Here is a 21,362-nt window from a genome sequence, read left to right as displayed (position 1 = left end):
GGGGGGTCACCTGGGGTCAGTGTCACTGGGGTCGCCATCATGGGGGTGTCACCGTATTGGGGGGGGTCACCTGGGGTCACCATTACTGGGGTCACTGTCATGGGGGGGGGGGGTTCGCCATAATGGGGGGGTCAACATAATGGGGGTCAACTGGGGTCATTGCCACTGGGGTCACCATATTGGGGGGGGTGTCCCCATCCCTGGTCGCCATTTGCCATGTTCCACCATGTCTGTGTGTGTCCCCAGGTGTGTCGGTGTCACCACGGCTCAGCACAGCATCAGCAGGACCTCCCTTATCAGCAGGACCCCCCATATCCCCCCATCCCCCCTTATCACCATGTCCCCCCCTATCACCACCAAGGCCCTCCTTCTCACTATCACGACCCACTATCGCACCACCACAGCGCCCCCTGTCGGCCCGCCCTCCCTTATCAGCCCGCCCCCGTTTCCCGTCCCCGTTCTGCCCGTTCTGCCGCCGTAACGGGGAGTCCCGCGCGGTGTGGAGCAGCCACGCTCTGAAGGACGCGCGTGGCCGCGTGCTGTGCCCCATCCTGCGGCGCTACGTGTGTCCGCAGTGCGGCGCCACGCGGGACAACGCGCACACCAGGAGGTTCTGCCCGCTCACCCCGGCGTCATATCGCTCTGTGTATGCACCGAGAGCACGGGGACACGGGGACGGCGGTGACTGATAGCAGGTAATGGGGTATGGGGTTATAGGGGCTATTAGGTGATGGGGTTGTGGGTTATGGGGTTATTTATGGGGTTATTTATGGGGTTATGGGGTTATTTATGGGGTTATAGGGGTATGGGGTTATTGGGGTTTGGGGTTGTGGGGTTATGGGGGTTATAAGGGGTTATGGGCTATAGGGGTTATGGGGTTGGCCCCCACATATTGTACTGTGTGTGTCGGGGCAGTTGTGGTGGTGATGATGTTAATTAAGGCCGTAATTACTAATTACTATTACTAATAACGCACTCTGTGTCATCCCCAGGCTGTGCTGAGCGCAATGTGGGACAGAAGGCAGCAGCTGGGCACCAACTGTGCACCATCATTAGTGCACTATCACTTGTGCACCATCATTTGTACACCATCAGCTCTGCACCACCGCTCGTGCACCATCATCTTTACACCATCACTTTACACCTTCAGTTGTGCATCATCACTTGTGCACCATACCTTTGCACCATCACTTTGCACCACTACTTTGTACCATCATTTGTACATCACTTGTGCACCATCACTTTGCAGCATCCCTTTGCACCTTCAGTTGTGCACCACCACTTTGCACCATCACTTGTGCACCATCAGCTTTACACCCCCACTTTACACCCCCACTTTGCACCAGGAGCAGAGCTCAGCAGCTGTTCCCTGTTGTGTTGTTGTGTTATTGTGTAGTTGTGTTGTTCCAGCCCTGCTCACACTCGTGTGTTTATTGCACCATTATGGGCTTTTTTCCCCCAATAAAGCCCCACTCACAGCTGCAGCTTCATCCTGGCTCGTCCCCCTCCATCTTCCTCCTCCTCCTCCTGCTGTTGTTCACCCCCCGGCTCCGCTCACGACGCAGCCGCAGCAGCGACTCCAGGGCACGATGGGCGCTCATCACACGGCGGCTGTAGGATAATGGGACCCCATAGGGGATAATGAGACCCCATAGAGACCAATGAGACCCCATAGGGAACAATGAGACCCCACAGAGACCAATGAGACCCCATAGGGGGCAATGAGAGTCCCCATAAGGGACAGTGAGACCCCATAGGGGATAGTGAGACCCCTATAGGGCACGATGGGCGCTCATCACACGGCGGCTGCAGGGACAATGAGACCCCATAGGGGACAGTGAGACCCCATAGAGACCAATGAGACCCCATAGGGGATAATGAGAGCCCATAGGGGATAGTGAGATCCCACAGGGGACAGTGAGACCACACAGGGGACAGTGAGACCCCATAAGTGCCAATGGGACCCTAACCCTAACCCCCCCCCCCAGCACTCACTTGAGGTTGGACAGCTCGAGGATCAGCCCCCCCAGCACCGCAGACGCATCCTCACGTGGTGCCACCTCATTCCTGGGGGTCAAAGGGGGTGAAAATAGCACCAATCCGGGGCTTTTTAAGCCCAAAATGAGCTCTGGGTTCTGGTGGGGGGAGGGGGGTCCGACCTGGGGGTGCAGCTGGGTGAGGCCGGGTCCCCATCGGCGTCCACAGGGCACAGAGGGGCTGCAGGCTGGGAGGGGGTGGGGGGCTGGGGGGGAAATGGGGTGAAATGGGGGCAACTGGGGCAACAGGGGATGAACTGGGGGGAACTGGGATGAACTGGGGTGAATGAGGGTGAATGGGGGGGGATTGGGGGATATGAGAGTGACTTGGGGGGGGACTGGGGTGATGTGGGGTGAATTGGGGTGAATGGGGGAGAATTGGGGGGATTGGGGGGGTCTGAGAGTGACGGGGGGGAACTGGGATGAACTGGGGTGAATGGGGACAAATTGGGGGGGATTGGGGGAACTGAGGGTGACTTGGGGGGGGACTGGGGTGAATTGGGGGGGATTGGGGGGATCTAAGAGTGACTTGGGGGGGAATTGGTGTGACTTGGGATGATTTGGGGGTGAATGGGGGGGAACTGGGGTGAACTGGGGCACCAAGGGCTGAACTGGGGGGAACTGGGATGAAATGGGGTGAACTGGGGGGATCTGAGGGTGACTTGGGGGGGAACTGAGATGATTTGGGGTGAATGGGGGCAAATTGAGGGGGACTGGGGGATATGAGAGTGACCTGAGGGGGGACTGGGATGAATTTGGGTGATTTGGGGGTGAATGGCGGAGAACTGGGGTTAACTGGGGTAAGTTGGAGTGATTTGGGGTGAACTGGGGTAAATTGGGGCAATCTAGAGTGGAATGGGGGGTAAACTGGGGTGAACTGGAGCTCTATGGGGTGAAGTGGGACAATGTGGGGTGCAGTGGGGTGCTATGGGGCTGTTCCCTATGGGTTCTCATAGTACTCTGGCATTACCTGCAGCAGCTCGGTGTCCCCCCCTGGCACCCCACTGTGCTCCGGTGCTGAGATGTGGGGCAGCCCCACAGTGCCAGCCCCATAGCGCTCCTCACGCTCTGCCCCACAAGTGGGCTCCACTTTGGCTGCCCACTCCCCCTCCAATGGCTCTTTGGTGGCCTCAATGCATTCTGTGCCCCCATCGGTGTCACTATGGGGCTGTGGGGTGCTATGGGGCTGTAGGTCCCCCATATCAGGGCTGTTCTGGTCCTCCTGCTGCTCGCAGCCATCCATCCCATCCTGGAACAAACCCCCCCATAACCTGTGTGCTCCCTGCCCCATAGCCATGGGGAGCTGTGGGGTGATGCTGGGGGGGCAGAGGCCCTGTCCTACCTGTGCCAATGGGGCCGCTGTGGGGCTGAGCTCCTCCATCACGCTGAGCTGTGGGGTGGCTGCTGGGCCTCCGTTATCAGAGCGGCTGGGAACCAAACAGACCCCAAACCCCATCAGCTGGGGGGCACCAGGACCCATTGCTGGCCCCAGGCCCCATTCCTACCCCCAAGCCCCATTTCTGCCCCCATTTCCACCTCCAGCCCCCCCTCTGCCCCCCACCCTCCCATTTCCCCCCATTACCTCTCTGTTCCATCTCCATGCACTGAGTCCATCCCTCCGCCATTGTCCAGAGCGTCGCCTCCAATCATGGCCCCCATACTGATGTCCTCCATATTGGTGTCCCCCCCATTGATGTCCCCCCCCTTGCTGTCCCCCATATTAGTGTCCCCCCCATTAGTGTCCTCCATATTGCTGCCCACCATATTGCTGTCCCCCATATTGGTGTCCCCTCTATTAGTGTCCCCTCCATTTGTGCCCCCTCCATTGATGTCCCCACCCTTGCTGTCCACCATATTGTTGTCCCCACTATAGTCGTCCCCCCCCTTGTTGTCTCCCCTCAGTCCTGCCCTGACTTTGACATTGGGGCCATCATGGTGGTCAACACCTGCAAGAGGAACAGCAGCTGCTTGGACGCCATTTTGTGGCCATTTTGAGGCCCTTTGGAAACCATTTTGTGACCATTTGGTGGCCATTTTGAGGCCATTTTGCGGCTGCTTGGAGGCCATTTGGTGGCCATTTTGAGACCGCTTGGAGGCCCATTGGAGGACATTTTGAGACCATTTTAAGGCCATTTTTTGGCCATTTTGAGGCCATTTTAAGTCATTACCTGTCACCTGGCTGCTCCTCCTTTTGCCCATGGCGCCGCTCACCTGAGGGGAACACACGCCCATTGAGCATTATTTCCTCACTATTTCCCCTCAAATCCCCCCTGACCGCCCGGTCTCTCTCACTCCACGTCCCAGAATAACACCGTTATCCCGCTATAACGAAGCCCAATGGCGCCCATCCCGCCCCATGGCCCTTCCCGGCCCCGCCGCCATTTTGCTTCACCTCAGCTCCCGCCCGACGCCTTCCCGCCTTTTTCACACCGCGCGCTCTGCGCCTGCGCCGCGCGGGGGACGCTGGGAGTTGCAGTCCCCGGAGAGACGTAACACGGCGCAGCGCGGGGGACACTGGGAATTGCAGTTCGCGGCGCGCCGTAAAGCGCAGCGGGGTGCGGCGCTTTTGCGACAGCGTCGCCGTAAAGTGCGGAGGTGTTGGCAGCCCCGTAGGAGGAAGCGGTGAGTGGGGACGGACCGGGACCGGGGGGGTCCGATGGGGGGGGATCGAACGGCGGGGTCCAATAGGGGGGGAATAGACCGGGGGGGTCCAATGGGGGGGATCTAATGGGGTGGGGGTCCGATGGGGGGGGTTCAGTGGGGGAGGGGGGGGTACAACGGGGGGATCCAATGGAGGGCGGGGGGATTCAATGGGGGGGGGATACAATGGGGGGGATCTAATGTGGGGGGGGGTCCGATGGGGGGTGTACAACCGGGGGGGTCTGTGCTCTGTCTCAGGCATACAAGCCTGTTGGAAGGAGTGCATTGAGGCTGCAGCGCCCAGATGATAAACCTGAGTTTGCTGTCACCAGCAACCAAGCTTACGGTTAATTTCTGAAACAAGATTAGTGATAGTATTTCCAGGCAGCTGGCACAGAAGCTTCTTGGATTACAGTGCTGACAACACACATTCACCAGAGCCAGCAATGACAAAAAAATTCCCCACTCCCACCAGACCTTGAAGGACAGAGACCAATTTAGGTTTCTTCACTCTCACGAAGGGGAGTAAGTAAGAAGTTTCACTCAGTAATTCAACCTTACAGAGGCTACTTAGTAATTCTGTGAATTTAAGGAATTATAAAATGATGGATAAAAATCAGAAGTATTTTGTATTTAAATATATGTATACATTATACAGTTATTCTAATGCGACATCAAATGATTACCATTTTGCCCACAGATGTGAGAACTGTTAAGAGAAAATATACTTGCTTTTAACCACTGTAGATCACCCATGGCACATACCTAAGGACAACATAACAGCTGAAAGCTGTAACTGGGAAAAATACTATACAAAGTATACAGATTGGGCTGCACGTGCGTCAAGTGATTTATTAACACAACGAGGTTGGGGGGGAAGAAGAATTAAGTTTGATACCTGTTGTCTTCGTTTCTCCTCTTCAATAACAGCTTTGGCTTCTGCCTCTTTTATCTGTCCAGACATACAAAGTGATAAGTAACTGTTGTAAAAGCAGGTAAAACTATTATCTTACGGAGCCATAATTTATAGAACAGTTCTCAGAAAAGCGAGCAAAACCTTCACCAAGTGAGCTGTGAGCTTACTCAGATTCTAAAACATTCTGTGAAAAACCTCTATCAATTCATGTTTGAAAAACACGGAACATTAGAGACGCTACCATGTTATAAAACTAAACTTCTGACTAACTGGAAAATTCAACTGACAAATATAAAACCTGGGGAAAATATAAATATATATATTCATTAATACCAGGGAAAAATTCCTTAATAAAGTCACTCTAAGCTTTCAGTAACTCAGTCCTCAATTCAGCACACTGTACACTGATGGGTAAATCCTTATATATGTATGTAATTTACACTCACACACTTCATTCCAAGTAGTTGCCCTGACTGCTAGAGCAAAAGGAAATCTCCACTTTTGTACCAAATGACATATTGGATAATGCATACTCATATTGTTCTGCTGCTCTTGTTGTAATGGAAACTGTCAATGCAATTACATTTGCTTCACCATCAGAAAATTTTATGAAAAATAAAACCTGGAACTGCAACTGATCACTCTACAGAACTGTTACATAGCATTCAAGACAGCAAATTAAATGCCAGAAACTTAAAGGAAAAAGAATGGCACAGAAAATATTAAAACATAAACATACAATGCATCTGAATCACAGTTCCTGCATTATTTTCATCCTACAATAACTAAAGAATGCAACGCCTAACATACATAAAGAACAATGGGATGGACTGGGTCCTGAATCACAGAATGGCCTGGGTTGAAAAGGACCACAATAACCATGGAGTTTCAACCCCACTGCTGTATGCAGGGTCACCAACCACCAGACCAGGCTGCCCAGAGCCACATCCAGCCTGGCCTTGAATGCCTCCAGGAATGGAACAACCACAACCTCTCTGGGCAACCTGTTCCAGCACATCAGCACCCTCTGTGTAAAAAACTTCCTTCTAATATCTATCCTAACCCCCCCCTTCTTGTGCTGGTGGCTCCAGGCCTGGATGCAGTACTCCAGATGGGGCCTCACAAGAGCCAAGTAGAGGGCATCTCGCTCTCCTTGCTGGCCACCCCTTTTTAAATGCAGCCCAGAACACAGTTGGCCTTCTGTGCTGCAAGCACACACTGCTGGCTCATGTCCAGCTTCTCGTTCACCAGGACCCCCAAGTCCCTCTCCACAGGTCATCTCTCAAAGAGATCTTCCCCCAGTTTGTACAAATATCTGGGATCGCCCCAACCCGAGTGCAGCACCCTGTACTTGGCCTTATTGAACCTCATTAGGTTTCCATGGGCCCACTTCTCCAGCCTGTCCAGGTCCCTCTGGATGGCTTCCCTTCCTTCCAATGTATCGACAGCACCACTCAGTTTGGTGACATCTGCAAACTTGCTGAGGGTGCACTCGATGCCACTGTCTGTCATTGATGAAGATGTTGAAGAGCACCTGTCTCAAGACCAACCCCTAAGGGACACCACTTGCGACCAGCCTCCACCCAGACACAGAACCGTTGATCATAACCTTTTGGCTGCATCCAGCCAACCAATTCCTAATCCACCGAACAGCCTATGTACCTGCAGAAGCCCTTCTTGTTATCTTTCACTCCCCTTGCCAAGTTCAGCTCCATCTGTGCCTTGACTTTCCTAATCCTGTCTCTTCACACATGGACAACAGCTCTGTATTCCTCCCAGGCTATACAACACTGCTTCCACTTTCTGAACATTTCCCTCTTTTCCCTCAAGTTTAAGCTGCAGGTCCTTGCACATCCATGATAGCTGCCTGCCTTCCCTGCTTGACTTCTTCTGCAGGGGGATGGAGAGCCGCTGTGCTTTCAGAAGGGTGTCCTTAAAGAGCTGCCAGCTCTGTTCTATACCCCTGCCCTTAAAGTTGGTTTCCCAGGGGAAGCTGCTAAGAGATGTTTAACTTGGATTCAGCAGGTAAAAAGCAGGTGATTGACAGGACACAAAATCCTGAAGACAGTGAAAGTGCCAAATAGTATTTTTCATTACACAAAAAGGCATATAGATGCAGCAAAGCCATCAAACATTAAGACACCAGCTCTATCTCTGAAATTCCCTCAGTCAGGCATCACTACAGTGACGGCAGTACCAGTGTGCTGGGTCAGTGTATGCGTATCTGCTGCTTGTACATGTTTCTTGGACCTCCAACTCTGCAGCCACTTAACACTACCTTAGTAAAATTAGATCTCAGAGTAATAGAATGCCCTAAGATGTAACGATATGATTGACAACTTGAAGTTAAAAACCATCTTGATCTCAATAACCAGTCTATATATGTATATATATATATTTATGTATCACATTTTGCACAGTAAAAATGGTAATTAACTAAGTAAGGTATGCACAGATGGAATTTGTTCCTACAAACTTAAGAGCTGTTGAAGACTAAGCAGAAGGCACACCAGCTCGTGCTTAAGAACACCGCAGCTCAAAGAGCGTGCTCTGTGCAAGCAGTTACATTTGTGGATTTTCAGATTATTTTTTTTTTAAATTGTTAAACCATATATGAAATATCACTAACAATTTCATTTCACCTAGATAATGTCAGAGTGTCTCATCAGAAAAACACACAAAGGTCTTTTTAGTCATGAATACCTGAAATAGGAAAGTTTGGTTTGCAAAAACTGCAGCCCTATCCCTCCTGGTATTTCACTGCCATCTAATGGCAGAACATCAGTTCCAAAAGAGAAATCGGCCAGTGAACACAGAATGTAGCTTCTTTTGTACGCTGCTGTTGTCGTATTTGTGTAAGATTCCTGCACACGTTTGTGCGGAACTTCCTATGCTCACAGGAACCTGTAGTCATTTGCTTGATGCATTAGAATATTTTCCCAGTTGAATTCAATGGTACAGATAAAAACTAGGAAATATCTGCTGAACTGAAACTGCAGCTGATGCTGCACCCCACTGAAATGTGCTCCTTTGTTGATGCAGACTTCTATGAATTCACCCCCCTTCAATGCACTCCATGCCCACTAAACTCACTTCCACACTTCACTAGGATGATATGTTACTACTGGTTTTTCTAGAAGTATATTCCAAGAGTCTTGGTGTTCAAGCTGATTGCAAAGGTGTAGAATTTGATTTACAGAGTACGTCTTAGAACTTGCCTGACAATCCTGAAATTCTGAGCAGAAACAGACAGATGTAGCTTTTACAGAATGAGGTTTTGGGTTGAATATTTAAATTATATATATCAGTATATTACATATACTACTAAGTTGATAAAAGTTAACCAGTTCATGCACCACTTCCTCATGTTTCCATAAAAGGCCTAGAAAAACAATGTGGATATTCTGTCTCTTTAGGTGAGATTATGCAGCAGTTTCTTTACTTCAAACAAAATTATTGGAGAGCATCCATGTTTACAATGAGCTGAAAAGCACATGCAGTTGCTGAAAGCTCTCTATAATTGTGGCAGTCACCTAATACTGTGTGACAGGAACACACAAGATAACACTTTGCTAACCTTCAAAGTAAAAGTAAGGCCTAAATGAAGTGCTTCTATAGCTCTCACTAGCAGTAATGATTTTATTATCATTGATTAGCACTTCTTGGCTGAAGAGGAAATCTCCAGTTCCAATGTACATTAAAAATAAAGAGGTAATAGAGCATTACCTTAACACAGTGTTTCATCAAGTGAGTTGACACTATCTACAAGTAGTGCAATTCTCAGCAATAAGCCAGATTCAATAGTCCAAAAATTAAATGTGCAATTAAACTGTACGCTGAGTTACACTGCATTTCTTGCTATTACTGTCTTGAAAAAATAACGATCTGCCTGTTTTTTCCAACTTTTCTCAAGGCAATGAAGACAACATTACTAAAATGGATACACCACCTCAGACGCCTTCCGTTTCATTTCTTTGCATAACACATCACACTCCAGTGAAACTTGGCCTTCTTGTATCTTGCTGCACTGTACTTCTTGTTAAGTATAAATTGAATTGTTTGTAATTCATTTCCCTATATAAAAATTTAATTATAATGTTCATTTTGTTGGAAAAATTGTAAAACAATTTTATTCGGTATATTTACAGAATGAAGCTAATAAATAAATATTATTTGAAACTGTAACTGTATTCAAGCATCCTTTTCTATTTTCCTTCTTTCTGATAAGCTAAACTGAATCAAGAATAAATCAAGTGGTTCAGTTTAATTTTTCTTGTCTTTTTTTTCACTTTTTTATTTAAGACAAAGCAATATAACCTTGTGAACTCTGTTACAAAAGATACCATGCAAAGTAACTAATAAGTAACTCTTCTGAAACTTCGTATCAATTCTCTAAACTGGCTGAAACTACAGGGCAAGGTCTGGTCATGGGAAGATCTCCCCTACTTCCTTCTCCTTCCTCCCCCTTACATTGAAGGCCAAAACAAACAAACAAACAAACAACAACAGAAAAAAAAAAAAACAAAAAAACCACCAACAAAACCAAAACAGAATACCAGCACAGAGAGAAAGTTATAATCTTATAATCTATACTACTAGCCTATGAAGAATTTTGTCAGGAAAGCACAGTAACATAGCCAGAAGCTATTCTGGTTTTCATGCTTTCTGACAATATGCAGAACAATTTTCATAGCATACAGCAAAATCCAAAAACTAACTTCTTCAGAGCAATTCCAGCATGCTAAGATAAACCACCTGCCTAGATGGTTAAGAATATGGTCCACTACAAGTTGTGGGTTACAAATTCAAGTGGTTTATACGACCTTGCATGTTTACATGCATAGCCTCATGATGCAACAGTTAACTTCAACACCAGAAAAGGAAGAAAAAATCCTCCTGTTTTGCACTCAAATTATGAGCTCCTACATTTGATATTAATTGTGATGGTTCAGATGAGGCATATTTACAGAGCAGCTTGGAATATGTGTCCTGTCAACTCCCAGCTTCACCAGTAGTATACACAGACTGAAGACTGGTAGAGGAGAATTCAGCTGCAAATATTAGGTACTCAATTCTGTTTCTCCTTATCTTCAAGATCACAGGCTGCAGGCACAGAAGACTAAATATACAGGTACACTATCCAATCCAAGCTAAGAAAGAAGTACACTATCTGCTGTAAGTATGCAGCTCCAAGCAAATATGCATAAGGACCTTCTGGAATCAAAGATACCCTAATTACGATCTCAGGCAAGGGCAGATGCATAAAGCAAACGTTAAAAGACATCATCTTTCACACTACAGAAACGAGTCATATTTCTGCAGTCAGATTAGCTGCAACTAATACACAGTCCAATTATCAGTGGCTTATTGGCATCATTTACCCTCTACACTGTAGCTCTCTGTACAAAAGAGAGCATGGATTTGGGGCTTGACCTGGAAAACAGTGAGATGATATTTAAGGTGGGGATAGTGTTTTCTTCTCTTTCTGAAGGGAGACACCATTTCACTAGGAATCAGAAGGATCACTTCGTGGCTATTTAAATAAGTGGGCTGTCATCATATAAGAATTAATTTTTATTAATTATATAATTAACTCATAACAACCTTTCCACCTTATTAAAATCAAATTTACAAGATTGAGGGGGGGAAAAAAAGTAACTGTCATCATATTTAAGGACCATAAAACTTTCAGAATAGCAGATCTGGAATGTTCCATTTCAGGCCACTGTAAAAGTGAAAAGTGAGCATCCTAAACATTAATTTCATTGCTTCTTGCTACCACATTTCAGTTGGACATCCACATAATCACTGAAGACATCCCGGAACTCTGGGACAATAAAATCTGAACTGGTCTGAAATAGCTATACAGCATCAGAACTCAGCAGAAGATGATAACACATTTCAGTTTTCCAAAAACAGTATGAAAATTAGGGACAGCAACAACTAGATGTAACAGAGCTATCATGGAAATACCCATCTTCCTTATTCAATTAAGTCTGGCATAAGAAACAAGACCTCAAAGATCATCAAGTCCAACTGTAAACCTATATCTTAAGGAACAAGAAGCAGAAGTATACACGCAACCAATGATATTATTGATTTTACTGAACACAGTAGAGTAAGATAAACTGAAATTAGTAAGAGCACTTAGTCACAACAAAATAATTTATCCTCAGCAGAAGTCAACATTTCAACTTACAAATAAAGAAAAGCTAGTTATTTATAAGCAGAGACTGCTCAATTTGAAGCACGTACTCTGGGCATTACCATCCTTTCTCTTGAACATGCACCCTGCAAGATCTGAGATTTCTGAAGACATTTCTTGGAGAAGCTAAGAACTCTGGGGAAACTGCATCTGTGTGGAAAGCTCAGAAGTTAACCGGGTCTTGAAAATAATTTAAGCATGCTTTGTTCAAGCCAGATAGTGAATTTTTCATTAAGTTAACACTTGTCAAGAGGTCACAGCAGCCTCTGGTTTTCCCCTCATCATACTTGATAGCTATAAGCTTTGTCCTTTATCTCTGCTGAAAGCTAAGGATGCTGATGCCTCTGTTTGCTTTAAGGGCCTCAGACAACCATCAATTAGGAATTCAAAACATCTGTGACTGTTCCAATTTATGTAATTATAAACTTCTCAGTTCCTAATGAGGAAAATGTGCTTTGACTTCTTAAATCACTCCAGATCATCTGATTATTTTCCTAATGGAACTACAAAAATTGAAGTGTGCTTGAAGATAAAGGTATTGCAAATCTGGGAGCTAACATTTTCTACAATGAATTTTATGTTCCTTAGTGAATATTTTGATTGTTCCACCCAGACTTTCAGCTGCTGTTGCTGCTCTGCTCAAGTAACTGATTCTATTCCAGTCTTGACCAGAGACAATCCATGTACACAAGCCTAGGAACATACAAAGAAAATGTGTCACTCTCAGAACTGCAACTCCAAAACTTACCTTTTTCAGTCGCTTACAAGGACACTTGAGTTTAACCTTCTGGCTGCAGTTCAGAGGACAATCACCTGAATGGCAAATCTCTTCACACTGGTGACCACAGGGCAACTACAAGCAAAACAAGAAATACCCCACCAATGAATAACTGAAATTGCATGCAGTCTATGAACTAGTTTTATTTCAGACACAGCAGCTAAACAGAAAACTCATTCAGCTCATCAGGTTTGTCTTCCTACCTGCAAAACTGGAAAGAAAAAGGTCAACTTATTTCACTAGTTACTCAGAGTTTTTTGGTTCACATAGAATTATTTATCTTTTACTGGGAACGCTTGATCAAAAAACAATTTTTTCTTTCAAATGTTACAGGAACAGTCATCTCCACAATGATTCATATATCGACTGCCCTAACTACCTGTATGATGGAGGAATAAAAGTAGATGAAGTAAGAAGAAACTGAAAACTGAAATGAAGTGTGATGTGACCCAGCCTGACCCACAAATTGCTAACAAGAGGGTAGAATTAGAAGCAAAAATACCACAAAACTAGGTTTTATGTGCAAGAACCTTGCAAACTATGCAGGAGTCAAATACAGGCCACCAATATTCTTACACCTGAATTAATTTCACTAAATCCTAAATTTCTGCATTTGGTAAATTATCCTGTTTTTGACATCTGATAAATAGCATTTCCTTTTTTTAAACTATCAGTGAAAATTTTAACACTTATAATGAAACTATTATTATTCCTTACTGTATATTATTATTCATTACTGGGATAATTTAAATATGCTGCTGCCTTTTAGGGATGTAACAGTGTTCCCAGAACGACATTAGAGATTAAAAAAATAATTCACAAGAATAAAAACAAGTTTTCTTCCACAGCGTGTTGGGAGCTCAACTGACCTTGCTCAGGTCCCAAACAAAATCTTCATAACGATGATTTTTCATTTCCAATTACATAAATCAATACTGTCCAATACTGTTTATAAACAAAGGCAATAACTCATGTAAGATACCCAACTGATTCATTTATAAAGGTAGGTTTAAACAATATCACTCCCTGTACAGAAAGAGTTGGGGGAAAACACACTGGACAAATGACCACAGAGGCTCTTCCAGGATCCCACCTTAAGAGGCAAGAGCTTTTCCATTCATTTACATTTATTTTATCCAGCCATTAGATCTTATCCACAGACTGAAAAATTTCTCTACTGTCCTTTCATAACAGGCTCTTTATTCCCATAATATTCCCTTCATTGAATTCCAAGCAGCTTCAATCAATGTTTCTTGAATATAGTAGCCAGAACTGCAAGTAATATTCCAGCTGGAAGAACATTGTACAATGCCTTAATTGCAGCTTATTCTCCACAGAATATCTTTCCCTATACATCTTCCACTCTCATGTTCATTTCTCTCCAGTTATTCATGCTGCAACAGTAAGGATTTCTACTGTCTCCCAGGAGGGTTGTTATTGGCCTTGACATGCCCAGTCTCACTGGTTTTTCTGTATCTGTACCATGTCCCAAACGCATGTGTTCTGCTGCACATGCGTTTCCTCAGTTGTCACCTACTGACAACACACCACAAATTCTCATAAGAAAATCCCAACGAGTTTTTGGTGCCAAGGTCATTACTGCAAACAGTGCAAGACTAGCCCTCAATTTGAGCCCTTGGAAAATCCCCTTATTGCCAACATTTCTCGTTCCAATCACTCCTGCAGGAATTTTTGTTGTTGCTTATGGCTTTTGAGGTGGTTGCCCTAAATAAAAAAAAGAACCACAAGCAGTTGTTTCCTTCAGCAAACACCAACTCTCGCAACGATCATCTCTTTTACATGAATTAGCTGTTTACTGTCTGGCACAGCCTCAAGAGCACAAGTGAAGTATGACATATGGGACTACATCTCTTCTCTTTGTCTGGAGGAAAAAAGGAATTGGTCGTTCTATCAAAGAAGGAATTCAGTTTTGTCTTGCACAACTGATCACCTGCAAATCTACTTGAACTCTGCCTCATTGTTAAAAGATGGGTTAGATGCTCATGATTAAGCCTTGCACATGCTGAAGTCAGGCATGCTTCCATTAATAATGTCAAAGCCTGAACAGTTACATACCACCAGAGCACAGCACAGGAATATACTTAATGCAATACCAAAAATCGTATTTGCTTATTGAGTTCATACACAGCTCACATTCAGTGGGATGCAGGACAAGAATGAAGCTGACAGTTTCAGCTGCTTCTCAACCCCTCCAGTGCAAACACAACATAAACTCATGGGAAGCAGTTCTATGAGTGGCAAAACAACAGCCCCAAGAGCTAAGAGAACAGAAGCAATCCAACCAGTTCTGCCAGATAAGTGCTGTAGTGGGAAGGGAGGTGGTTTTGTCCATTTATTTTTTGCAAATGTTGAGGTGCTAAAATATAATGTGTTTATCCCCTTAGATCTTTTTCACTGTAAATATTCTGTTGTTAATAGCTAGTAAACTAAAGGCTGAAAAGAACAGGCTTTATATTTGTCATAGCAAGCCCATTAAAAGAAAGCAGTATAACCCACAACTCTGAAAACAATCAAACAGAAATCTTCATGAGCATTTTCCACTTTGGGAATGCATTTAAATCCTAACATTATGCCTGGTGATGACAAAAACCGTCAACATTTATGGATGCTTAACTAATCTTCACCAGCAGGTAATAAGCTATCTGTTAATGCACACATGAGAATAACCCCACTCTTGAGCAGCTGTCTCAAAGTTACAAACAAAAGCCAAGCTTATCACTTCCAACCCATGGGGCAGACTCACCAGTTTTAAAGTGTAGCTCTGCTCTCAGAGCTCTGTGAAAACCTCTACTGCTGAAGCTAGACACTGAGAAGGATACATGCTTATGATAGAAGCAAAGCTTTCATTGCACAGTAATTAAATGTAATGGAATACTGGCGGGGAGGTTCAACCTCTACTGCCATCTCACTAACATCTGCCTCTGATGTCATGGGCTGACATAATAAAATAGGAGGCATTACTTTCAGAGCAGCCGTCATAGATATATTACAATGGGGTCCCATGTTTTACAATAAGATAATAGCAGAATGCACAGTAAAAGCACAAAGTACTGTTATTTTGTTGAAAAAATAATAATTACACAGAGCAAAGAAAAACATGTTAAACCGACCCACAACTACTGGTAATGGACATGTAAGCAATGGAAACAGATATGACTGTTAAAACTTTCGTTTAAGATCTGTCCCAAAACATCTGCTAACGTGATCATAAGAATTTAATCACCCCTGATTAAAAAAAGTTACATTTCCTTCAACAGGATATTTAGCTATTGCTACCAAACAAAGCAAAGAACTTTTTAATTAAAGCTTCACATCCAACAGCTGTAGCAGTATCAAAGACTTTGCTTCTCCCTTTAAGCAGATAGGAAATACGAGCTGTACCGCACAACATTTGAAGTCTTTCTTAATAGCTCAATACTACCACATGCAAAACAAAAGCATGAAACCTGGCAGGACTTTTCAATTCCTGCTGTATTTTTCCCAAGGCACCAGACAATACAGCTGATTTTCATAATCATTGGAAGAAGCACAACACCTGCAATTCAAGTACAATGCTTTCCACCATTTCCATTAATCAAAAAGACAAACATCTCAAAGCTTCAGGAGAATACTGTATTCCATTGAACCTAAACTGCACTATGCCGAACATGGTGGAGTTACAGAATACACTGATTTTTAATAAACATTAGTTTTCCTGAGCTCTTCTGGTAAACCAAGCTCAGATTCTGACACTGAAAAGGAAATTCTCATAAAAACTAACCTGGTATTTACTTTTGGGCTGCTAAGATAACACAAAAACATTTCAGATTTGGTGTTGAGGAGACAATTCTATTTAGGCATGAAGAAATTAAGAAGAACAGAGAGTACTTCTGAGGTTATCAGAACAGGACTAGGGAAAGCAGGAGGAACAGAAAAACAAGGACAGGAACTACATGAAGCAGGACTGTGCTAACACATTTCAAGAAAATTACTAAGACAGAACTAGAAACACAGGAAGAGAAGAGAATGTATTTTTATGTAACTGATTACACTACAAAGTTTTGCATGTAGATGAAACAAGATAAATCCATATCTACAGGAATGAGAAGAGTTAACCAAAAGCCTTATCCAACTAAAACAGACCCTGCTGTCCTGAGTCTTCTGTTCACATCCCACTGAATTCAATTCTAAAAAGGCCCTGCTCTACAAACGATGCAATTCTGAATTGCAGACTTGAATTCAGTAGTACTACTGGATGGATTTTAAACCTCAGACTGAGTCTTGGGAATACATCCAGAAAAATCTCAACAGTTAACATTAATCAAAATCAAAGAAGAGATATGGAAAAAATCTTTGAAGAGAACCTGAAGTACAGGAACACACAGTTCATGTTAAGAGATTAGAAGTACTCCTGAAAATAAAGAGGAGGAAGCGTTGCAGCAAATAAAACCAAAGGAACAGAGAAGGAAATGGAAGGACAAAAGTTAAGAGGTAAACAGTGAAATAAATCCCCTGCCGGGAAGAGAACTTTCAGACATCCAGGTGAGAAGATTGTGACAGATGGATTCATTTACTCAAGTAAGACAAATAAAGAGGATGTGCAAAACGAAGACATCACAAAGACAAGGGCAGAAAGCAGAAGATGCAAGTAGACACACAGCAAAGAGCCCAGAATTTCTATTGGGGTTTCATGGATTTGTTAACATAACCTTGTCTGAAAAACAGAGACTCTTGGGAAGCAGGCAGGAATACTATCAGTTTTGCAAGTTACTCAAAACCAGGAAAGTCTATCTAGTAAAAGACTGGACACTTCTGAAACCAGAAAATAATGCAACACAGGTTTTGAATCTATGTCTATTCAGTTGAGGCAGAATTCAGGCAAGGTGAGACAACAGATCTCAGACTAGAGGACTCCACAGGCAAAGCAGCACAACGGAACAGAAAGCAAACAGTGCAGAAGGACAAGCTGAATCAAATTACTTCTGAGTGCCAACTATATACTACTGGAGACAAAGTACGAGGCCAAAACAGAGTAAAAAACCAATAAACAATTTCAGGATTAAGTATTCTCAACCCTTTGAAATTATGCACAAGCCTTTTCTTTACAGCTGGGATGCAGAATTTCTGAGAAATTCTGAAGTGTTTAACAGTGGAAACACTTTCCAAAATATTCCTGACTATTCACGTTTTTCCTCTTTGTAAATTTCCTAATTCTACAGTAAGGAAACAGAGTGAAGAAAGGGCTGTCACCCCTGCCACAACTAATGACAACTAAAGAACAAAGGCACAATAGTAAGTAATACATAGATTTCTGAAAACACACAAACAGCACAGAATAACAGCACTGGGAGGGACTAGGAACAAGTCATTTTGCCCATCCCTCATGTCTTACAGCAATAAAATCCATAACTAGACTAACCCCAATACATGTCTAAGCTGTTACTGATGAAAATTCTGTAGCTTTTCCAACCTATTCTTCCCAAGCTCTGCAAGCTTTACTACTCAAAGGCAGTAACTAACACGAATCTTCCTAACTGATACAACCACTAGTTCATAGCCTGTTTGCCATATAACAAGTTTACAATTCTTCTTTACAGCAACCCTTCATATAGTCACATACAACAAAGCAATTAACTCCTTTGTCTTAAGCTTCAAGCTACTCAATATGTTTCACTAGCACAGTCAGTCATTAAGAATTCATTTTACTTAGGTCCCGTGCAGTTGTTTTTTTCTTCTCTTTTCTTGTTTCCTAAAACTGTTGTGCAGACAGTGATCACTGACCCTGTGCAAGAAAAATCACAAATACACTCCTCTGTATTTGTCCCAACCAAAGAGTATCCTGTTGAGAAAGTCTGTTCAAGATCAGTTTTCAACCACATCAAAGGACATACTCTTCCTCATTCAACCTCAGCAGCTTCAAGCTTCAGCTTTCAAGCCATGAATGAAGTATTCACTGATACTGTCCTGGAGTCCTTAACCCTCATAGAATAAAAAAATCATTACGGTTGGAAATACCTCTAAGAACAAGTCCAACCATCAACCTATCAGCACCACATTTGCAGCGTTTGAGGCACGGACTCAGATGTGAACGATCCAAATCATTTATTACAAGTTCTCACATCCCTTATAGACCTTCACAAGTTGTTATTTTCTAACTTTCCCGTCCGCCCTTAAAACTTTCCCAACCACCTTTACATGTCAACAAAGCATTCTACAGAACCCTTTTCAACTGTCCATGCAGGCACGTATCCAATCAGAGCTGTGAGACTCTTCTTCTCCTTGCAGAGGTGTCCTTGGTTCTCATGCTGTTTATCTTGCTCCACAGCTGCTGCTCTGAACAGCTTTTCTTGTATTCCCACAAGTACCAGTGCAGCCACCGCCCTCAGGCACCCTGGCCATCCCTTACTCACTTCCTTGGCAATTTGCAGCTCAGGGGTTTGGCAGATGACTTTTTTCCTGGCAGTCCGTAAGGTTCAAAGTCCAGCTGTAATCTCATATCCCAAATATGTCACTTGCTGTTGAGTTATTTGTGCTTTCTGTAAACCAAGAAACTCAGCAAACTCTCAGTCTATTGTACACAGTCCTTTTGTTGCTGTGGCAGCCACGTGCTGCAGTAAAGTTCCACCCTAGGATGGAGGATCCCAGATCTCAGGCTCATGAGTTGACCATCATTCAGCTGTTCTCACAACCCTGGGTAACACTGTCCAGGTTAACTGAGACTCTTCTCCCCATATCAGGGCTTTCCTATTCAAAGGCAAATCACCTTGGGCTTCCTTTGGCCAAACCAGGCAGAAGAGACATCCCTCAAATCCAGAAGGTAAACTCCATCTTTTCGTTCCTTAACTTGGTTAATAAAGTGCATGGATTTGCCACCACTGAGTGTATCCATTCAACTATTCTAGTACTTGCCCTCAAGTCTTGTACCAAACTACAGCACTTGCTATCAAAATTGGAATCCAAACTCCAAAAAGTTACCTATTATTTCTTTTATCCTCCTACAGTCCCATACCCTCAAAGGGCACCGCTTTACCCTGACTAGGCAAGCTCTTGCTTTTAACTTCTATTTAGGGCTTCATTTTTGGCCCTGATGCCCACACCACTAAGTGTAGCATATTTGAGACTGCTGTAACTCCTGGGGGTACAACATTGTTTTGCCCAGTTTGTGTTAAAGCCAGAGTTACAGTTTTTAATCAGTCAATATCGTTGCACTCTTAGCTCCAGTTTTATTCAATTTCTTGCCAGAGTAACCTGGCAGGTACAAGAATTTCTGTATTGCTGCTTGTTTTCTTAGCTTATGTTTAATTAATCCAAAAAAGGAAACCTTTTCCCGTTGGGCAGTAGCATCTACTACTGTTACAAAACCATCTATGGGTAGTAAGAAGCACCCATATCCACCAGAAAACGAACCTCAATATCCTGCTTTCCTAAATGCAATTTCCCATTGCAGTTTGCACACTGCTTTCCTTCCAGTGAGGTCACTCCCAAGTACACTGCCCGGTGCAACTCAAGGGTAGGTATGGCCAGCCATACGGACCACAAACCCACACAGAACCGCAAGGTATCGCTGCACAGAAGACTTATTAGGACCCTTAGACAAGGATCTGGGGAAAGTCGTATTCTTACAGCAGCTTCTGGGTAAAGCTCCTAGCCACAGCTCGGTTCCATTGCAAGAGTTCTGTTCAACACAGAATGTCCTCTGGTGCTGTACCGGAGATTGCCTCTTGCTGGGACATACTCGTGGGGGAGAGGAGTGAAAGGAACGCCAGGACAGCAAGGGAGGGATGTCTGACCACAAGGGTGTGCGAATGTCCCCACCGAAGGAAGCAAAGAGAGCCGGCAGAAAGCGATGCTTCATTAGCGTAACAAAACACAGCCCCCATTCCTCCCACCCTCCTCCCCCGCACCCCTTCCCATCGCCATCCCCCGGGGGCAGATGTGCCATGAAAACGAGCTCTGGGCGTGATCGTTGTGGGAATTCCTGCCTTCCTGAGCCTGTGCGGAAGAGGCGAGAGCCTGGCTGGAAGCCATCCGGGCAGCACCGCGGTGGCAGGAGGTGCACCAAGGCCGTCCTGCGGCCAGCTCCGGGCTGAGGGCACTCGGCGTCCTCTGCTCTACGCGACTCCGAGGAGCCCGGCTACCTGCACCAGAGCTGGGAGCAGCCTGCTCCGCACCCAAGGTAGGTGCCCTTCGTGGCTCGTGCAGAGGAGCGCACGCTTCCTGCCCCCTGCCAGCAGCACCGGGAGAGGAGCGGGGAGCGGCCCCGGACGGGGCGGAACCCGCACTGCCGTACCCCAGGCGGGACCCTGGTCCCGGCTCCAGCTCCCACTCAGCGCAGCAGGTTTGCTGGCCCAGACGGGCTGCAACCAGGGCGGCAGTTCATGCAGCCCGGGCTGGGCTCCGAGGGGCACGGGAACGGGCTGGGAGCTGGGACAGTGAGGAAGGGAGCAGAGGAGGTCAGCGTGCTCTGCTGCCCGGTTGGATCTCTGTAACACAGCGCAGCTGGGGCTGCAGTTCTTCCTCTGGGCCACGGGAGACACGAGACGGCCTCGCTCTGCAGCTGTGCACGCGTGGATTGACGGAAGCTTTAAACCCCCCGATGCCTCCTTTGGAGTGTCTTAATGTGAAGCCTCCAAGTGGAAATTTGCACTCGCCCTGCTCCTCCTCCCCGGCAGCCCCCAGCTTCTCTTTGGGGACCCTGCGGGCAACACGTGCCTCTGGCGACCCTTGAAATGGCGTTACCTTTTGTTTGCTGAGCGCTTGCCTGATGGCTCAGCTGGGGTTGTGCAA

The 21,362-nt window shown here is 45.2% G+C and overlaps 2 protein-coding genes across 4 annotated transcripts in view; one reads left to right on the top strand and one right to left on the bottom strand.

Moving 5' to 3' along the window:
- LOC146756747 (uncharacterized) overlaps nucleotides 1-21,362 on the top strand; it is a 252,104-nt gene that overhangs the window by 118,957 nt on the left and 111,785 nt on the right. The gene's annotated exons all lie outside the window — the stretch shown is intronic.
- LOC146756750 (uncharacterized) lies at nucleotides 2,074-4,372 on the bottom strand. Of its 3 annotated transcripts, none has more exons than XM_085524175.1 (4): nucleotides 4,205-4,372; nucleotides 3,379-3,463; nucleotides 3,007-3,285; nucleotides 2,074-2,242 (listed from the first exon to the last, which is right to left on the bottom strand). In XM_085524175.1, exons 1-4 carry the CDS (start codon nucleotides 4,273-4,275, stop codon nucleotides 2,111-2,113), a joined length of 567 nt encoding a protein of 188 aa, XP_085380301.1. In that variant the 5' UTR covers nucleotides 4,276-4,372; the 3' UTR covers nucleotides 2,074-2,110. The 3 variants fall into 3 exon arrangements, with proteins under 3 accessions (XP_085380301.1, XP_085380300.1, XP_085380302.1); XM_085524174.1 differs by lacking the exon at nucleotides 4,205-4,372 and adding an exon at nucleotides 3,619-3,720; XM_085524176.1 differs by lacking the exons at nucleotides 3,007-3,285; nucleotides 4,205-4,372 and adding an exon at nucleotides 3,619-3,720.

This window comes from Coturnix japonica, chromosome 26 (assembly GCF_054131305.1).
Source record: "Coturnix japonica strain WE chromosome 26, WE-NBRP24, whole genome shotgun sequence".
NCBI classification, from domain to species: domain Eukaryota; kingdom Metazoa; phylum Chordata; class Aves; order Galliformes; family Phasianidae; genus Coturnix; species Coturnix japonica.
The sequence above is the reverse complement of the archived record's forward strand: the minus strand, read 5'-3'. Positions and strand labels throughout refer to the sequence as shown.

Coding starts and splice junctions, on each gene's coding strand:
- LOC146756750 (XM_085524174.1), bottom strand. CDS start 3,710: ATGGAGGACATCAGTATGGGGGCCATGATTGGAGGCGACGCTCTGGAC. Junction 3,286..3,378: donor CAGCGGCCCCATTGGCACAG/GTAGGACAGGGC, acceptor GGTTTGTTCCAG/GATGGGATGGATGGCTGCGA. Junction 2,243..3,006: donor GGGACACCGAGCTGCTGCAG/GTAATGCCAGAG, acceptor TTTCCCCCCCAG/CCCCCCACCCCCTCCCAGCC.